General features: G+C 40.5%; 1 protein-coding gene across 1 annotated transcript in view; it reads left to right on the forward strand.

The window, feature by feature from the left end:
• The window catches only part of ENOX1 (ecto-NOX disulfide-thiol exchanger 1), a gene marked incomplete at its 3' end in the record, with an annotated part of 137,633 nt that overhangs the window by 33,293 nt on the left and 88,269 nt on the right, over positions 1-16,071 (forward strand). Inside the window, exons 2-4 of the mRNA XM_079549340.1 lie at positions 1,772-1,945; positions 3,910-4,116; positions 11,556-11,789. Coding sequence (XP_079405466.1) covers positions 1,772-1,945; positions 3,910-4,116; positions 11,556-11,789 — 615 coding nt within the window. The remainder of the gene's footprint in view (positions 1-1,771; positions 1,946-3,909; positions 4,117-11,555; positions 11,790-16,071) is intronic.

Here is a 16,071-nt window from a genome sequence, read left to right on the forward strand (position 1 = left end):
GCATCGCACCCAGAGCAAATCCTTTTTCATAAGCCCACTTATTAAAAAAAGTAATGTAATATCATGAGTTTTCATTAATGCAGTCTTCAATAAGCCTAAAGCAAATCCTTGCTGGCTGAGCACTTGCAGTGCTTTTGTACTGAGCTAGCTGGAAGTGCTGAAGGCTCACAGTCAGCGTATGGAGAGCAGGGGGCACGCTCTCCAGGTACAAGCTCTACTGGAGTAGATGTTGTTAAGTCCTCAGCTGTTCCCACAGAAGATGGATATGGATGTTTCATGGAAATAAGAAAGCTGATTTTCAGCTCCCAGAGTGCTTTACACCTGCAAAGTGCTAGAAAAAAATGTGAACAAATTCTCACCAGTAGGTGAATATTACAGTGTTTGTTTTGCACATGTGGAAATTAAGGTATGGAAAGGTCATCGGGCTGACTCAAGGCCACACTGCTTTTCAACAACAGATTTAGGATGAAAAAACAGGCCTCTCTGGTTACATCAGTTGATCATGCTGCCTTGTAGCGAAATGTAGCTCAAGTTTCCTAAGCATAAAAAAAAATCCTGGGGGAAGGAGTCGTTTCCCTCTTTGCTTCTTCAAAACAAACAAGCTCCCAAGCTACCACACCCCGTGTTTACATGTATCATTAAATACTTTCCAGTTGCTAGCCAGAAAACTCAGCAGAAAACCTGTAGAACACCAAAGTAACTCTCTTCTTTTAAATAATTGATGATACCAAATAGCAGCAGTGTTGTGCCAACAAAGAGATTGGTCTCTCAAAATATTTTATTCATTATGCCTCCAGAAACCCAAAGCCTTGTTTTTGAAAAAAGCAAATTTCAGAAGTTGGCTCTCAGTTCATCTAAAACATCTGCTTATTACAAGTCTTGGTGTTACAGCACTGGTGCTCCCCTGTTCAGCTTTAAATAGTATGTATGAAGTCTTGGCAAAGAGATCAGGAAGGAGAAAGCGCAGTATTTGCCAAATACGCATTTTACTTTATGAGGCTACAGTGGTGCATTTTAGTGATATGTGTGTTGAAGGGAATCTACTAATCCGATTAAGTAACAGGACAAGAAGGAATTAATTCCAAGGTTTAGAAACACCCTATTCTATGCAGCTGAAAGTTTATATTCCTGGATAAAGAGGTTAGAAGTCTTTGAAAACTACACTTATATAAAACAGCCTAAAATTGGTATTTCTCCGTGGTGTTTGTAAATCAAGGTCACATGTCAGAAGACTATGTTGTGATAAATCTGTCTGACAATTAGATGGAGAGGGCATATCAATGTTAAAAGGTATTCTCTGTACACTGTGATCTGAAGGCAATGTAAACACCACAGCAGCATTATGAAATAGCAAATTGCATTCCAGATAATAGCAGATATTCATGATGCATGGTTTTACACTTTAATGTGATGTGTTTCTCTCAGTCATGTTAATGTTTTAAATTATGCAACGTTCCTTTCTTTATGCTTTTTTTTTTTTCCCTCCCCCCGTTGGAATGGACCAGTGCAAATGCACCTCTCTCCTCCTCTCCCACTCCTTCTCTGGCTCACAGCCCCTCTCCTCCCCTTTACTCTCTCTTTTCCCTTTTCTCCTTCTTCCTTCTTTTTTTTAACAGTGATGCTGGGAGAGAAAAAAAGAAAAAAAGAAAAAAAAAAAAGAAGAAGAAGAAGAAAAAAAAAAAAGCCTGAACTGAAACTGTCTGTGTGCAGGAAATTAATAACAAGTAGTTTTAAGATTTAAAAGCTAGGATTTTATGTTATATATTTACAGATTCAATCTGTGTACCAGGCTTTGATCCAAGCCTTAGCATGATGACTGGAATCACTCCGATTAACCCAATGATACCAGGCATGGGGTTAGTGCCACCGCCACCGCCAACAGATGTGCCTGTAGTCAAGGAAATAATTCACTGCAAAAGCTGCACACTCTTCCCTCCAAACCCAAGTAAGTGGGCCTGATGAAAAAATGTTATTCTCCTAAATGTATTTTCTGAAACTTTTTTATCTAATAAAAACTATGGTTTATAAGTAAAGTAAGGCATGTATGGTGTTTCCTTACAAGTTCTGCTCTGTGTTTAAATCATGGTGGAGTGTCAGAGCATGTTCACTCATCTCTGCAAGGTCATATAAAAAATTACACAGCTTGCACAAAAAGGAAAATGAATTACTTAAGGCTAACAGTCTGAAAAACTACACTACTACTTGTAGTACACATCTGTCTTTCTTTTACATCAGTGTCACAAACTATAAATCTGCCCAAACCAGCAGTGTTTGTGCAAGTGTGGTAAAAGCATCACTGTGGATAATAAGTTCTCGAGATGTCCTTCAGAGAGGTTTGAGTCAGAAGTCCATCCTGCAGATGTTTCTCAGCCATGGATAGAGAATACCAAGGTCTTTCACCCAGTGAGCTCTTCCTGGTTACCCTCCCCATGGCCAGCTAGTGGAAAGCCTTAGTGCAGTGATAACTTGCTAACCAGGCAAAGAGTTTGGAGTTCTGCCTCAAATCTCTTCCACCTGGCTTTTGAGATGTAACTGGGGAACCTAAATTAGATTAGTCTCTGAAGATGCCCACGTCTCTGTGTTGGTTATATGGCACCAATCCTCTTTATGTCCACCCATAGATGGAACCAACCTGGACTCATCTATGGATGAACATGGATGGCCCTGAACAAAGCACATTATAGGCTCTGCAAAGCTACAGCACACCACCAAGATAGAAAGAAAGGGAAGCTATCGTTTCTCTCCTACCATTTCTGGGGAGGCAGAATGCAGATGAGTTGTTTCTCTTTGGGGACCAGGCTTCCTTCTGCCTCTTCTGGGACTTTGTGCAAATGGAAAACTTCCCACTGAGCCACCACGATGAGGGCAGAGCAAAAAGCCTAATTTTGTGCCAGCCCCAGGAATTTAGTTTTATAGCAATCAGACCAGCTGCTTTCACCATCATTATGAAGGCAAAAGAGAAATTTAAGCAAACAATCTAGTGGTCTAGTTTGCAATGTAACTGTACGGTTTAATCAAAATGTGTGAATGTATATATGGTTATATTAAATTGTAGCCCCCTTTAGTATGTTAAAGGGCCAAAAAAAAAAAAAATAGTAATATCAATCAGAAATTCCTGCTCAGAGAATTACTGTTAGATGAGTACTCTAGCAATTTACATCTAAACAAGGGGAGCTGTTGTGATAGAGCATATTTTTCACACAGCCCTCAAAAAAAATTAACACTTTTCTGATTTAAGTGTCCATATATACGTATATACATCAAAATAAAATTTCTAGCCACTCCATCTCAAAAGGACTTGTAAACAGTGAGGTTATCCTCCTTGCACACCGGCATCCGCTCCATTATCTGGCACAAAGACAGAAGAGATAACCGGCGGAGCGCCTTCATCATCATGTCACTTGATTGTGTTTCCTGCCTTGTTTTTCTGTTTGCTCTGGTCCCATACTCTGAGAAAGAAATGGAATTATGCTAAAACTAGGGAAGGGTGTCCAGTCCTCCTGGCTTCATGGGCTCCTTTTCAGGGGGCTTAAACTGATGCAGCTTGATGAGTGTAGTGAGTGGTGGGTGTAAGCAGGAGATGGTAAAGGTACAGAACCTTTGAAACAGAGTATTTTCCTTTTTTGTGTGTGTATTTTCTAAAAGGAGACAGTGTAGGGAAAAGAAGATCCTTTTAAACCTTAGCCTGGAGAATGACAGGAATTAGGCTCTGAAAAGCCACCTAAAACTTGAAAAGGTTTAGATTCAAGTAGCCAGTTCTGGACAATTTCTGCACCGTTCAATTATTTTGCTTCTCCGTCTCTCCCGACTCCATGCTATGTCAAATAACTGTTGCTGCCCTGAACTGAATAGAACCAATGGATCAAAAGACAAATTTTGTATTCCAATGTGATTTCTGTTTTGACTTAGATCTTCCACCACCTTCAACAAGAGAGAGACCTCCTGGGTGTAAAACAGTGTTTGTTGGAGGATTACCAGAAAATGCAACAGAGGAAATTATTCAGGAAGTCTTTGAGCAGTGTGGAGATATAACAGCAATTCGGAAAAGCAAGAAGAATTTTTGTCACATTCGTTTTGCAGAGGAGTTCATGGTTGATAAAGCCATTTACCTTTCTGGTACTTCATGTTCTTTAATGGATTTTCTTTGCTTCTCATTTGTATTTTGTGATGCTAATGTTTGCTTATTTTCTTAGCTTTTATCCCAGCAAGTCCTTTTTTGAGCTCAGTGGCTCTAGCTTGGAGTGGCAAGGGGCAATTCTGCATTTGTCTGTGTCTGCCAAAACTTGTGAGCCGTTTTGTATGTTGAGTACCCAGGAGCAATTTCCTGCCATCCCACAACAATGCAGCAGACCCTGAAATTCACTACAGAACAATCTTGTTTTCGATTTACACAGGTTTATGTAGTTTTGCTCACAGGTTGTAGAAAGAGGAGGGCACCAGGCCAGGAACGCTGCTGTTTTCCAGTGCCAATTTCTGTGATAGCCTGGCAATTTCATTGGCATATTTTTATAGATTTGAAGAGCAGTGTGAATAAAGTCTGCCTTTATGTGTACAACCACTGGGTTAGATTCTGAGACCCATCTGTGGGCTGTGCCTTTTGTCTCCCAGGGTCATGAATGCCATAGTATTTTAAGTGTAAAATTCCAGAATCTCTTTTATATTCCCACAAAGAATCAGACCACAAAACCATAATTCACAGGGGAAAAAAAAGTCAGCCTTGCTTTCTCAAATCAGGCTTCATTGGCTGTCAGTGCCCATTACACGAGGGCTGACTTCCCAACCTACCCAAATGAGCCCTCCTCCACCTTCATAAGTTGGATTCTATTGCCTATGTGTCTCCACTGACCAGTTCACCCCTGAGTCCTGTCCCTCTGTCCCTCTGGGACCTCTGTCTTTGTTTGTCCCCACAAGTATCATGTAACACCTTCACCCTACATGCAAAGTACTTAGAAATGAATGAGGGCTGGAGGCAGCTCCTTTATCAAAGCCAGTTGACACAGACAGGCTTACCCATCTTATGCAGGGTTACTTTGAGGAGACCTCAAGTGACCACCAAAAGAGATCTAGGGATGCAGTTAATGATTGGGGTACCTTGTCTGAGCTCCCATCCTAACCATTTTTTGTTTGCAGCAGGACATACCCTCAATGTTCATAGAAGGCTCACACAGCTAGAAAGCAGTGGTTTCCTAAACTACCATTGACTTCTTAAAATGAAAGGAATAAAAGAACATCTGAGCTCTTGAAATCTATGGTCAAGAAAAAGTTCTCTGTCACATTTTTTTCCTTCTAATCTGGCTGCCTTATTTAAATTTTAGTTCAAACAGCTATACAAAATTGTGAATTTTATGATAGTTTTATGAGAATTTTATGCGTATGGATTTCTTAAAACATTTCTGCATTTTGATGTTTCTTTCAGATCTTCACTTCTTTATACATTTTTCTTCCTTTTTTTTTCATTTATTTTATTTTATTTTCACCCCATTACTTCGTCCCTCCTCATCCTCTCCTCCCTTCCATCCTTCCTGTTTATGTGTTTATTCATGCATTACTTCCATGACTCTGTACTTTATGGGGTCAGGTTACAGACCTTCCAGTAGCAAGAAGAGGCAGTGCATTTCCCAGCTCCTGTCGTAAGGAGGTTCCAGCTCCACCAGCAATAGGGCACTTGTGGAGGAGCCAAGAGAAGGCTCACAAAATGCACTAAGAGCTGGGATTACTCTATGTAATAAATTATTACAGTAGCAAGAAAGAAGCCATAGAAAACTGCAGAAATGTACAGACTGCCATCCTGGGGCAGAGCCAGTGTCCCATTATCTCAGTTTCCCAATTTTCTGTAGCTCAATGCTCCATTTGTCTCAAAGCAAAGTTTTGTTTTAGTTTTCTGTGGAAAAATCCCAGAGCATCAGATCTGATGTTTGCTAGAAATGTTCCTATTCTGTTGTGTGCCCTCACTTATGTGTGCACCCAGAACAAAGGAGGCAAGAAGAGATGGAGGAGGCAGATTCCCTTTCTCATCCTCTTTTTATTTTTTCTGCCAGCGTGTTTCTGAGTTCTTGGTCCTTTTCTCTGTACTGTTCTCTAAGCCTTCCTTCTTCCCCTTCATTTCATCACAGTCACTCTTCTGCCTCCACTGCCTCTACTGCCTCTTTCACCTTCTCTTCCCATCTTTCCTTTCTTCTCCTTCTAAAACTTTTAATTTAGTCCCTCTGACCAGATCAAGAGAAGCAAGCAAACAAACAAAACAGTAGAGCTGAGATGGAAAGAAAAGAAAAGCAGGGGTGCTTTTTGCAAGCAACTTTCCCTTCTTTCTGCCACCAGCAGTGATTTCTGCAGACCTCCGCAAATGAAACAAGGAACACTGGATGTCTCACTGAAAGGCAGGGAGGTCAGGCATTAAGGCAGGGACCCTTTTATTTGTACTGAAATATTGTTTTTCTAATCAAATTTGTATTTTTTCAAACATAACATATTCTGAAATGATGATGGAAAAGCATACTGTTACGGCCTTTTATTTTCCCTGGAAGAGACAAGAGAGAAATACAAACAGAATTTGTGGTAAATACGGTATGCGTGTTATATTAGGGAAGAATCCTGCCTTTGATATCTGTAACATAGTGATAATTTTGTCTACCTAATCAGTTTTATCTGTCTACCCCATCTAATCTCATCAAACACAGTATTTATCCTGTGCTTATCATCAGAGTAATGCAAGTGACTAGAAAATCCATTAAGCAGTTTAATCACTGAATTTTTTCCTTTCTATTCCCAACCAAAATTGTATAAAAGGAGACAGGGAGATGGGTAAGAAACCCATGATAAAAAAAGTTGACTTTAGGAAGGTTTTCATTTAGCCCTGGAAATTGCATTTTGATCTCCCGAGGAGAAGGCTTTCCACAATCAACATGTCACCCCATGAGAAAGCTTTTTCTTCAAATTCTACATACTTTGCTCTTGTGGCTAACGAGTCACAAACTCCTGCAAACCTGGATGGTCCTGTACTTGAAATAAGGGCCAAACAAGTTGCTTCAGACATACCTGCTTATAGCCCAAAAGCCTAAGGATAGATTTTTTTCTGTGACAGTATCTTCCCATGTGAGTTTTCCTTTAGTACCATATACTGGTTTTTGTTTCATGTTCTCAATGATCGTCAGCACTCTGATCTAGATCCCCAGTTAGCAGCTGTTGACTGGTCCCCAGTATAGCAGCACTCAAAGGTAAGTCAAACTATGGAGTTTTTACTAGATCAGTGATATGGAAATACTGTGTTTGATTTTTATTTAGCACCCTCATTAATTTTTCTTGCTTCTGCTCCTTTAAAGTGGGGATCTTGGCAATTTCCCAGTTTTTATTCCTCTGCCATTATGTATGTGAAACTGAAATAAAAAATGACAGGCCAGGCACACAGTTAATGCTAGCTGCAGTCCTGAGCAAAAAGCTGGGAAAAGGGTTTTGTGAGGGCAATTCATTGTCTGGGCAGGAAGGCGGAAAAGGCAGGTGATTCTCTTGTGCAGTAAGTACCCTCAAACATCAATACGGATACATGGTGTTGGAAAAGAGCCTGCCATCCAGCTGCCCTGCAGCTCAGATCTGCCATCACAGATGGGTGCCTGAGGATCACATGTATAAAATAGATCTGCCAGTCCTGCATCGCTGCCTACACGGTGTCTTGCTGTCTGTCGACCTGTCAAGGAGTCTGTTCTTCACTGGAGAGGTCACTGGTCCTGTAGTGTCCCCGGAGCCTTATTTAGGAGGGAACAAGAAGACATTCCAAAGAGGGATTTGCTTTTTGTTTAGGGAAGGATGCCAAGCCCTGAGCAATCTGATCTAATTTTGAAGTCACCTAGAAAGGTGACTGGACTAGAAGATGTCCAGGGTCCCTTCCAAGTGAAGTTATTCTAAGTCTCTATCCTGGTGAAAACCGCCTGGCTGGCCAACCACCTTCAGCCTTAACGATTAAACTAGCAGTGTGATTATCTCAGTGTGATTCACCAGTAATTTCAAGAATCTGTTCATCTGGAGGCAGATGAACAACCAGGAAAACTGGTTACCTGAAGGGTACCATTTGTCCAGTACCACAGAGGGTACTGGATTTTGGACTGTGATTTACACTGTACTATCCCCATTTATTTCAAAAATAAGGCAAGTCTTCAGTAAGACACCACTAGATGAGTGCATGTACAAAACTGTACAAGCACAGACCATTACAATAGTTGTTTTTCAGATTAAGCATGGCTTTGAGGACCTTGCTCCCTGCAGTGCTGCATTTCTCAGCGTGCCTATAAGCCAACATGCTCCTGCCAACAAGGCGAAAGATAGAGGAGAAGAGAGAACATGTATTCCTGGAAAGGGCAGCCCAGCTGGGAGATCTAATTTTAGGTTCACAAGACCCAGAACCCTGGCAGTGTCCTTTCTCATTGCTGATAACACCTTTTTGGCACAAAGCATTCACTATGTGCGGAATGCATCTTGGGTATAACATTTGTCATGGTTATCAGAGTAACTGCACCACTGGTCCCGTCATGTCTACATCTCTGGGGAGAAAAACACAAAATTGTCCCCTTGTTAGCTCAGATCTCTGGGCTGAAAGGCCACTCACATTCTCTATTCTTCTGTTTTGTCTCGCTGGATATACGATATCTACAGTTCTTCTGTCTTGTGACTAAAGCTACATGTAGCCTTTTGGAGAAAAGGTAGTGTACTCTCCTCTGAGTAGAAGAAAGTGGAGCAAAGCAGAGGAGACTTTACATTGGTTGCATCTCTTCACCCCAAGCTTGTAAACCTTGGAAACCACATCTGGTCTGATCCGTGGAAGTTTTTTCCACCTTCTGGCTTTGAGGGACCTCTGAGACACTTAGCGTGAGCTTTCCAGCTGGTATTCTTGCTGGAAAATGAAAGGTATACCTCCTCCTAACTGACAGGCTACTTAACTCCACAAGAGGTTTGAAAGGAAAACGTCAAGCAAAAAGCACCCAGATTGTTTGTTTTGGAAGGTGAATGGAGTTAAATCCACCCAACTGATCACAAGTTGTATTCTTCAGAGGTCAGTACAGGGGCCGGCCCTGTTTAATATCTTTACTGATCGTTTGCACAAGGGGATTGAGTAAGTTTGCAGATAACACCGAGTTGAGGGGAAGGCCCAACAGAGAAATCTGGATGAGCTGGATCAATGGGCTGAGGCTAATTGTATCAGGTTTAAAAAGACCAAGTGCTAGGTCCTGCACTTTAGTCACAACAACCCCATGCATTGCTGCAGGCTTAGGGCATAGGGGCTGGAAAACTGCACAGAGGAAAGGGGCCTGAGGGTGTTAGCTGACAGCCAGCTGAACATGAGCCAGCAGTGTGCTCAGATCTTCAAGAAGGCCAATGACATTGTAGCTTGTATCAGAGAAAAAGCAGTCAGCAGCGAAAGGGAGGTGATCATCCCTCTGTAGTTGGCACTGGTGAGGCCACATCTTGAGTGCTGTGTTCTGCTTTGGGCCCGTCACTACAAGAAAGACATTGAGACTCTGGAGTGTGTCCAGAGAAGTGCAGATAAGCTGTGAAGGGCCTGGAACACAAGTCTTACGGAGAGTGACTGAGGGAAATGGAGAAGTGGAGGCTCAGGGGACCTTATCTCTCTCTACAACTCCGTGAATAGAGGTTGTGGTGATGTGGACGTCAGTCTCTTCTCCTGTACAACTGTGAAAGAACTAGAGGTAATGGTCTCAGGTTGTGACAGGGGAGGTTCGATTTGGATATTAGGAAAAAATTTCTTCTCAGAAAGAGTGATTGAAGAGGTATTGGAATAGGCTGCTCAGGGAAATGGTAGAGTCACCATCCCTGGAAATGTCAAAGAAACATGTAGATGTAGCACTGAGGGACATGGTTTTATGGGCACAGGGATGATGAGTTGATAGTTGGGCTACATGTTCTTAGTGATCTTTTCCAACCTTCATGATTCTTTGATTCTATGATCACTACGTGTGTGGTATTTAATGTTTGACATTGTCTCATGTGTAGTGTAGTATAGCCAGTCTCTTCATACATCAAGATGTTTTTACAGCAGTAAAACAGAGTATGCCTAGATATGCTTTCTTGCTAAAATGCTCCCAACCTACTACTTAACTTTGCTGTCCCTGGAGAAAATTGAAGACTGAGTTTTAACTTTAGTGATGAGGTGCTGAAGCTCTTCAAACCACAGGCAAACCACATGACTGAAAGGTAGGTTCTTTTGGATTACTGTTCAAAAATGGCAAACTTCTTTTTTCCTGCCATTTTGAAGAGGAGGCTCCTGTCCCTGGGGCTGTTTCACGGTAGTTATAGTAGTGTTTCTGAAGGGCCTTGTTATGTGTCAGTTCTGCCCAGTGTTCATACCCACAGCATCCCATGGTGTGAGAAGTCATGGCTGGACTGTTCTGTTACTGCAGTTATGGCAGCATGTTGATATGAAGAAATTTGAGCTAGCCCTGTGCAGACTGATTAATTTTACCTGCAGCTGGAGATCTGTTTACAGCTTTCTGCTTTGTGCTCTCTCACATCTTCCCTGAATCAGCATTTTAAAAGTCAGAGAAACTGCTCTGTAACTATCTTTCAGCCGTGGAAATAAAACTTGAAAAAAGATTGGTGCCCAGCATATGTTCTTCCACAGGATGGCCATGAAAGGCTCCTTTTATAGCTTTGGTGTGATTTGTTCATCTTCTGAATGCAGCCAAGGATTTCAGTTCAGAGCAGAGCCCTGTTGCGCTGTTGTACAGCCCCTGACTTAAACAAAGCCATTGCAGTCTGCTAACTTTAGCATATGATAAATGGATCGAATTATGAATATGTAGGTCTCTAAAAATGAGATGTGATAGGTTATTTGTTCTGAAAGAGGTCTTGCAAATGTCTGATAAATCTTTCCATGGTCTTAGAATTGGTTTAAAGAATGTTCAACTTAATGTTTTTATATTATTATTGGCTTTATATCAGATTAATTTGTAGGTGGTTTATGTTTGCTGCCAGATTATGTGGCGTTAGCAATTAGGAAGCTTCGAAAGATCTAGCATCAACACAGGTATGACATCACCTTCTTTGTGGCTCAGCAATTTAGGTAATGCAATTTTCTCATTCAGCTATGGTTATGATGCTATAAATTTCAGCCTTTTCCCACACATCCCATTCCACTGGTGGGCTGGACAACAGCACAAAACCGTTCATGATCTGAACAGCAGCAGGGGAAGAACTTTACATTCAAACCAGAGTAGATGCTTTTTTAGTGGTGGTACCCTTTCCTTTAATAAATGTTAGGAGTATCTGTTGGAAAAATGATATATATGGAAAGGCTCGTGAGCAGGAATGTAGATTCTGTATGGGTTTTTTTCAGATCATCTATTATGTTGATAGGTGATGCAGAAAATTGCAGTGAAAAAAAAGTGGATGAGTGTTTATCTTCCTGTGAAAGTGCAATGATCGATAGGTACTGTGTGGATAAGTGGGAGCATGTGATTGTATATTTCAACTGTACTTGAAGTGGAAAAAAAAAGAAAAAAAACGAGCAAAGAAGTCGTGCAACAGTTAGTTCTGCTTGTTGATTTCAGGTTACCGCATGAGATTAGGATCTAGCACAGACAAAAAGGATTCAGGCCGCCTTCATGTTGATTTTGCTCAGGCAAGAGATGACTTTTATGAATGGGAATGCAAACAAAGAATGCTGGCCCGAGAAGAACGCCACAGGCGTAAAATGGAAGAAGACAGACTGCGCCCTCCTTCTCCTCCAGCAATAATGCATTATTCTGAACACGAAGCTGCTTTGCTGGCTGAAAAATTGAAAGGTAAGCAGCATTTGATACTTTGCAGTGCATTATTCCTTAGGAGCAGGGGCCATCCAGACGTCAGAACATGGAAGATGATTTCTCTCTGATGTATTTCATTACTTGCCCTGTTAACCTTCCCCTAATTCCTCTGCCATTTTTATGCCAGTCATAATGATACTCATCCACCTGCTAGAAATGTAGGGTATCTGTCTATCTAGCTGTGCTTTAACAGATGGAACACAACTTATAGAAAACTACACAGTGGTTTGTTGTTTTTTTTTTCTGCTCAGTTGATGTCATTGTGTGCTCTGGAAGTGTTCTCATAAGACAACCTGTTACAGACATCTTCCATACTAAGGGCCTGATTCTTAGAATGCTTTTATTTCACCAGTGATATTTTGTTATATTACATGCATGTGACTGTCCAACTTGCTGGTTTTTCAATTGCTCTCGTGAGCTGAATTCTAACACACTCTTCAGATGCAGTGGCACAACTTATCTCTGACACACACCATCCATTCTTTCATTCCCTCTTTAGGGAATTACATGTGTAAGATAATGTATTGTTTTGTTACGTGTTTCCTTGCTTGTTTACTTCTTCTGGGTACACTCAATGACTTTCTATTTTTCAAAACTGAGGATTGCCATCTTTAAAAGTTAACATACAAATGAAGAAGCAAAGAAGTAAAAATATTCATAGTAAAGAAATAATTTAAAAGGTCAAGTAAATAACGCCTTGTACCTCAGACTTTGTGTTGGTTTTCGTTCAGTGTTTAGCATCTGTGCTTTGCATTCTTTCCCCACGTGGTGGTCAAACACGTTACCTGCTATGTGCCAGCCAAGTCACAAGAAACTGTCATTCTTGCCACTATTTCAGAATTACCCAGATTAGATGTAAGCTATCTAGCTGTCAACATGCTGGTCTGTGTTCTAACTTTGAAAGATGTTTGGGAAGCTGCTGGAGAATGGTGCGAAGTTGTTGCGTCCTTGAAGCACGGAGCAGAGATGCACCCTACTGTCTCTTTGAGTACTGCATTGGTCACTGTTACATCAGTTGGTTGCTAGTTTGGATAACTAATATTCTAGATGCATACATGCCTCTATTAAATACCTCTTGAAATAACTGGAAGATTGTTAAAATAATGCAGATAAATTGACAGGCCAAGAGGAAAAGAAGAATGAAGCCCAAGTATAAGATTTTTTTATTTCTTACCTAGCTTCCAGTCCAGCTCCTCCAGAGCTTATACAATACAGTAGTTTTAGATTCATCTGTTCCCAGATCTGTTTTCAATAGAATATTTTAGGAGTTCATCTTTTATACGGAAGTTTTTCTTAATGTAGTAAGGCCTAGAGGTTTCCTGAGCTAAGCCAGAAAATGCAAGAAGTCTGGACAATTTCTTCCGTATGGCTAGCCATTGCTTGGGGTAAGGAAATGTGGATTTCTGCAAGATGTTTGAGATGTCTATATTTAGAAGGAGTTTTCATTTCAGTCTGGGAAGCTTCCATGCTTAATTAAAACTTATTTCAAGCTTTTTGGGCTTTGTTTCTTTGAAGGACAGTTGACCAGAGCAAATAAATACAAGAAATTGAAAATTCAATATGGTAAGTTTATTTTATATGTATTAAAAAGCATTAAAATCCACTAGAACAACATCTTGCAGTTTTAAGAACTTAGTTAATTAACCATTACCCTTTAGCAAGATTGAGGTAACCAGTTCTGTACCTGTACAGGTTGTTGGGGATGGAAAACGTGGAAACAAACCCTCCCTTCTCAATTAGTTGTCTATTGTACTGGGTTATCTAGGAAGTAAAGATGGGGTTCAATCATTATACTTCTGAGTCTACACTCTGCTTAATTTTTCCAATGACATCTTGGCCAGTATCTGTGAGGGTGAGAGTAGGACATTAGGATCTTCCTTGGGCAACACAGACTCACCATGAGTACTATGTGACACCCTAAAAATAAAGGTACAACTGCACAAAAAATACGTCTTTCATTGTGAGAAGGGGCAGTTCCTGTCATCACGTATTCAGAATTTACATGTGGACTTCAGTGAAACTAATGGGCGACATATTTATGTATACATACATACATTTGTATATGCACATATTTGTAAAATTTGATGTCAATATATCTGTTCTCTGAGTGACACCATATCTGCATTGCTGCAAAGTCTGAACAATACATCCTACAGAAGAGGATCAAAATATATCTGTTCTTGACAGGATTTGCCTTGAAAGTGTGGTTGCTGAGTAGATGCCCTGCAGTTGTTTTCTTAAGTCATGACCTCCCCATGATACCTGCCTCAAAAGAGTCCTGAGCTCTGCTGCTGACTCACGAGGTAGAGCTGCAGGTCCTCAAAGTGCTGGTTTCAGCTCCTGCAGTGCCTCCAGAACTTCACCGAGCAACACTAGCTGAAAAGCATGCCAAATAGCTGAACATCTGTCATCCCAAGATGCTGCTCTGCAATCACAGATGTAGACAACTTGGTCTGAGTCCAAGGAAGTTTTGTTGTCAAAATAACCTTGGAAATTCTTGATGGCAAAGAAATGCAACAGTGAGCTGAGATGAACTAGACTTATCAGACAGTCTCATGTTGTAGTTTTTAGATATTTATTGGTTCTGTAGCAGAAGTGACAGTATCTTTTTTCACCTTCCACAAACTGCAGAACTAGACTTAAAGAAGTCATTGTTTTTGCATACCAGACTTGGCTGGAAGTTCTCACCTTAGTATTGCCAGCATATTCCTCTAGATTTCATGCGCTAAAGCCACCTGCTATGGCAGTCACTGCCGTGGAGACAAGTGGGTGATAGGGTGGAGAGGGCTCTTTTATGCTCAATGGAAACAGAAGTTCATTATAAAATTTCACCGTTAGTCTCTACAAGCATGAAGCTTCAATGAAGTAGCAGCTGGATTCTCAAAATACACTTCCTGGTGACTGGGACTGGGAGGTGGGATACATCCATTGCATGTGAGGCCATGCACATCTGCAAAAGCCTGAGGGGTTATGACTTACTATCTGCGGACTATCCTGTATCCCTTCATTTGTGGAAAGAACTTGGTTTGAACACTTGCTTTATTTTTTGTTGGATAAATTGTTGAAACTAATAATAAAGACTGTGAGTCAGTACAATTCATCACCACTTCCCATTTTAAACTGCGTCAGATTGTGATGTTTAATGGCAATATTTTTACTTTTCTGTTTCTTTTTTTTCTTCGTCTTTCGTTTTTTTTTTTTTCTTCTTCCTCCACTAAGGTCTTCAGGGTCCTGCAAATGCAATCCTTCATAACTATTTCCTTGATGGCAGTGCGAACATTTTCTCTGTAGCTTATAGCCAAGAGTATATTCACTTTTCTTCTCTCTAAATGTATACAGTGTTGTTTATTTCCCTATCCACCTATTACATTTTGCCATTGCCACTTTTCACTGTGTGGCAGTGACATATTGCCAGCATTTTGGGGATAGGTCTCATGAATCTGAGCCAGTAGCTCTAAAAATTTAGGCCCACACTACTAACTCTCATTGATTAAATGCTTTTTGAGCTGCTCTGCATTGATAATTTGTGAGTTATGTTCTCTGTTGGTCACCGCCAGAGCCAAAAGAGGGAGAAGCCAAGGAGATGATAGTTCATAGAAAGAGGACATTTACTGCATTGGGAAGATGACGTCACAAAATATTTTATTTAAATGTGTTTAATGCACTCCCAGACAATGTTTGCAAGCTTTCTTCATTAGTCACAGCAGATTTAGCACAAGAAGGCAAAAGAAAACTGAACCTGGATTGTCAGAATGAAATGAGCAGTCAGACTAGGTAGGAAACATGAGGAAGCTCCTGTTCATACCAGGGCTGTGCTTATTAGTTCTAAGTCTATGCCATTTATTTCATGTTCGCAAGCTAGTTAGGAAAATAAAATTGGTATTATTCTGCATGAGAAGTTATTTTTTGCTAGGTTTTGTGTTTGTTTTTTTTTTTTTAACTTTTAAACTAAAATGGACTTGAAGGAGAAAAAAATAAAATAAAATAAATAAAATAGCACCAGTTGTTTAAAATGCAAAGGAAATTTTGACTTTTTCAAAAGGTGCTCTTCAACTTTGCCTTTTGAGTTAAATATTCCAAAATATGACACGGGATTGCAAGTAGTTTCAATGGATTCAATGGACTATCGTATGATTGCCAAGGAATAAGTTAAAAGTAAGTGTAACTCAGACTAATGAAAGTTCTACCTCACTTTCTGAGATCCTCCCAGGCTTGGATATAAGTCTGTGTTTCTTTAATGAATTATCTCAAGAATTTCATA

The sequence above is a fragment of the Tetrao urogallus genome (assembly GCF_951394365.1).
Source record: "Tetrao urogallus genome assembly, chromosome: 1".
Classification (NCBI taxonomy): domain Eukaryota; kingdom Metazoa; phylum Chordata; class Aves; order Galliformes; family Phasianidae; genus Tetrao; species Tetrao urogallus.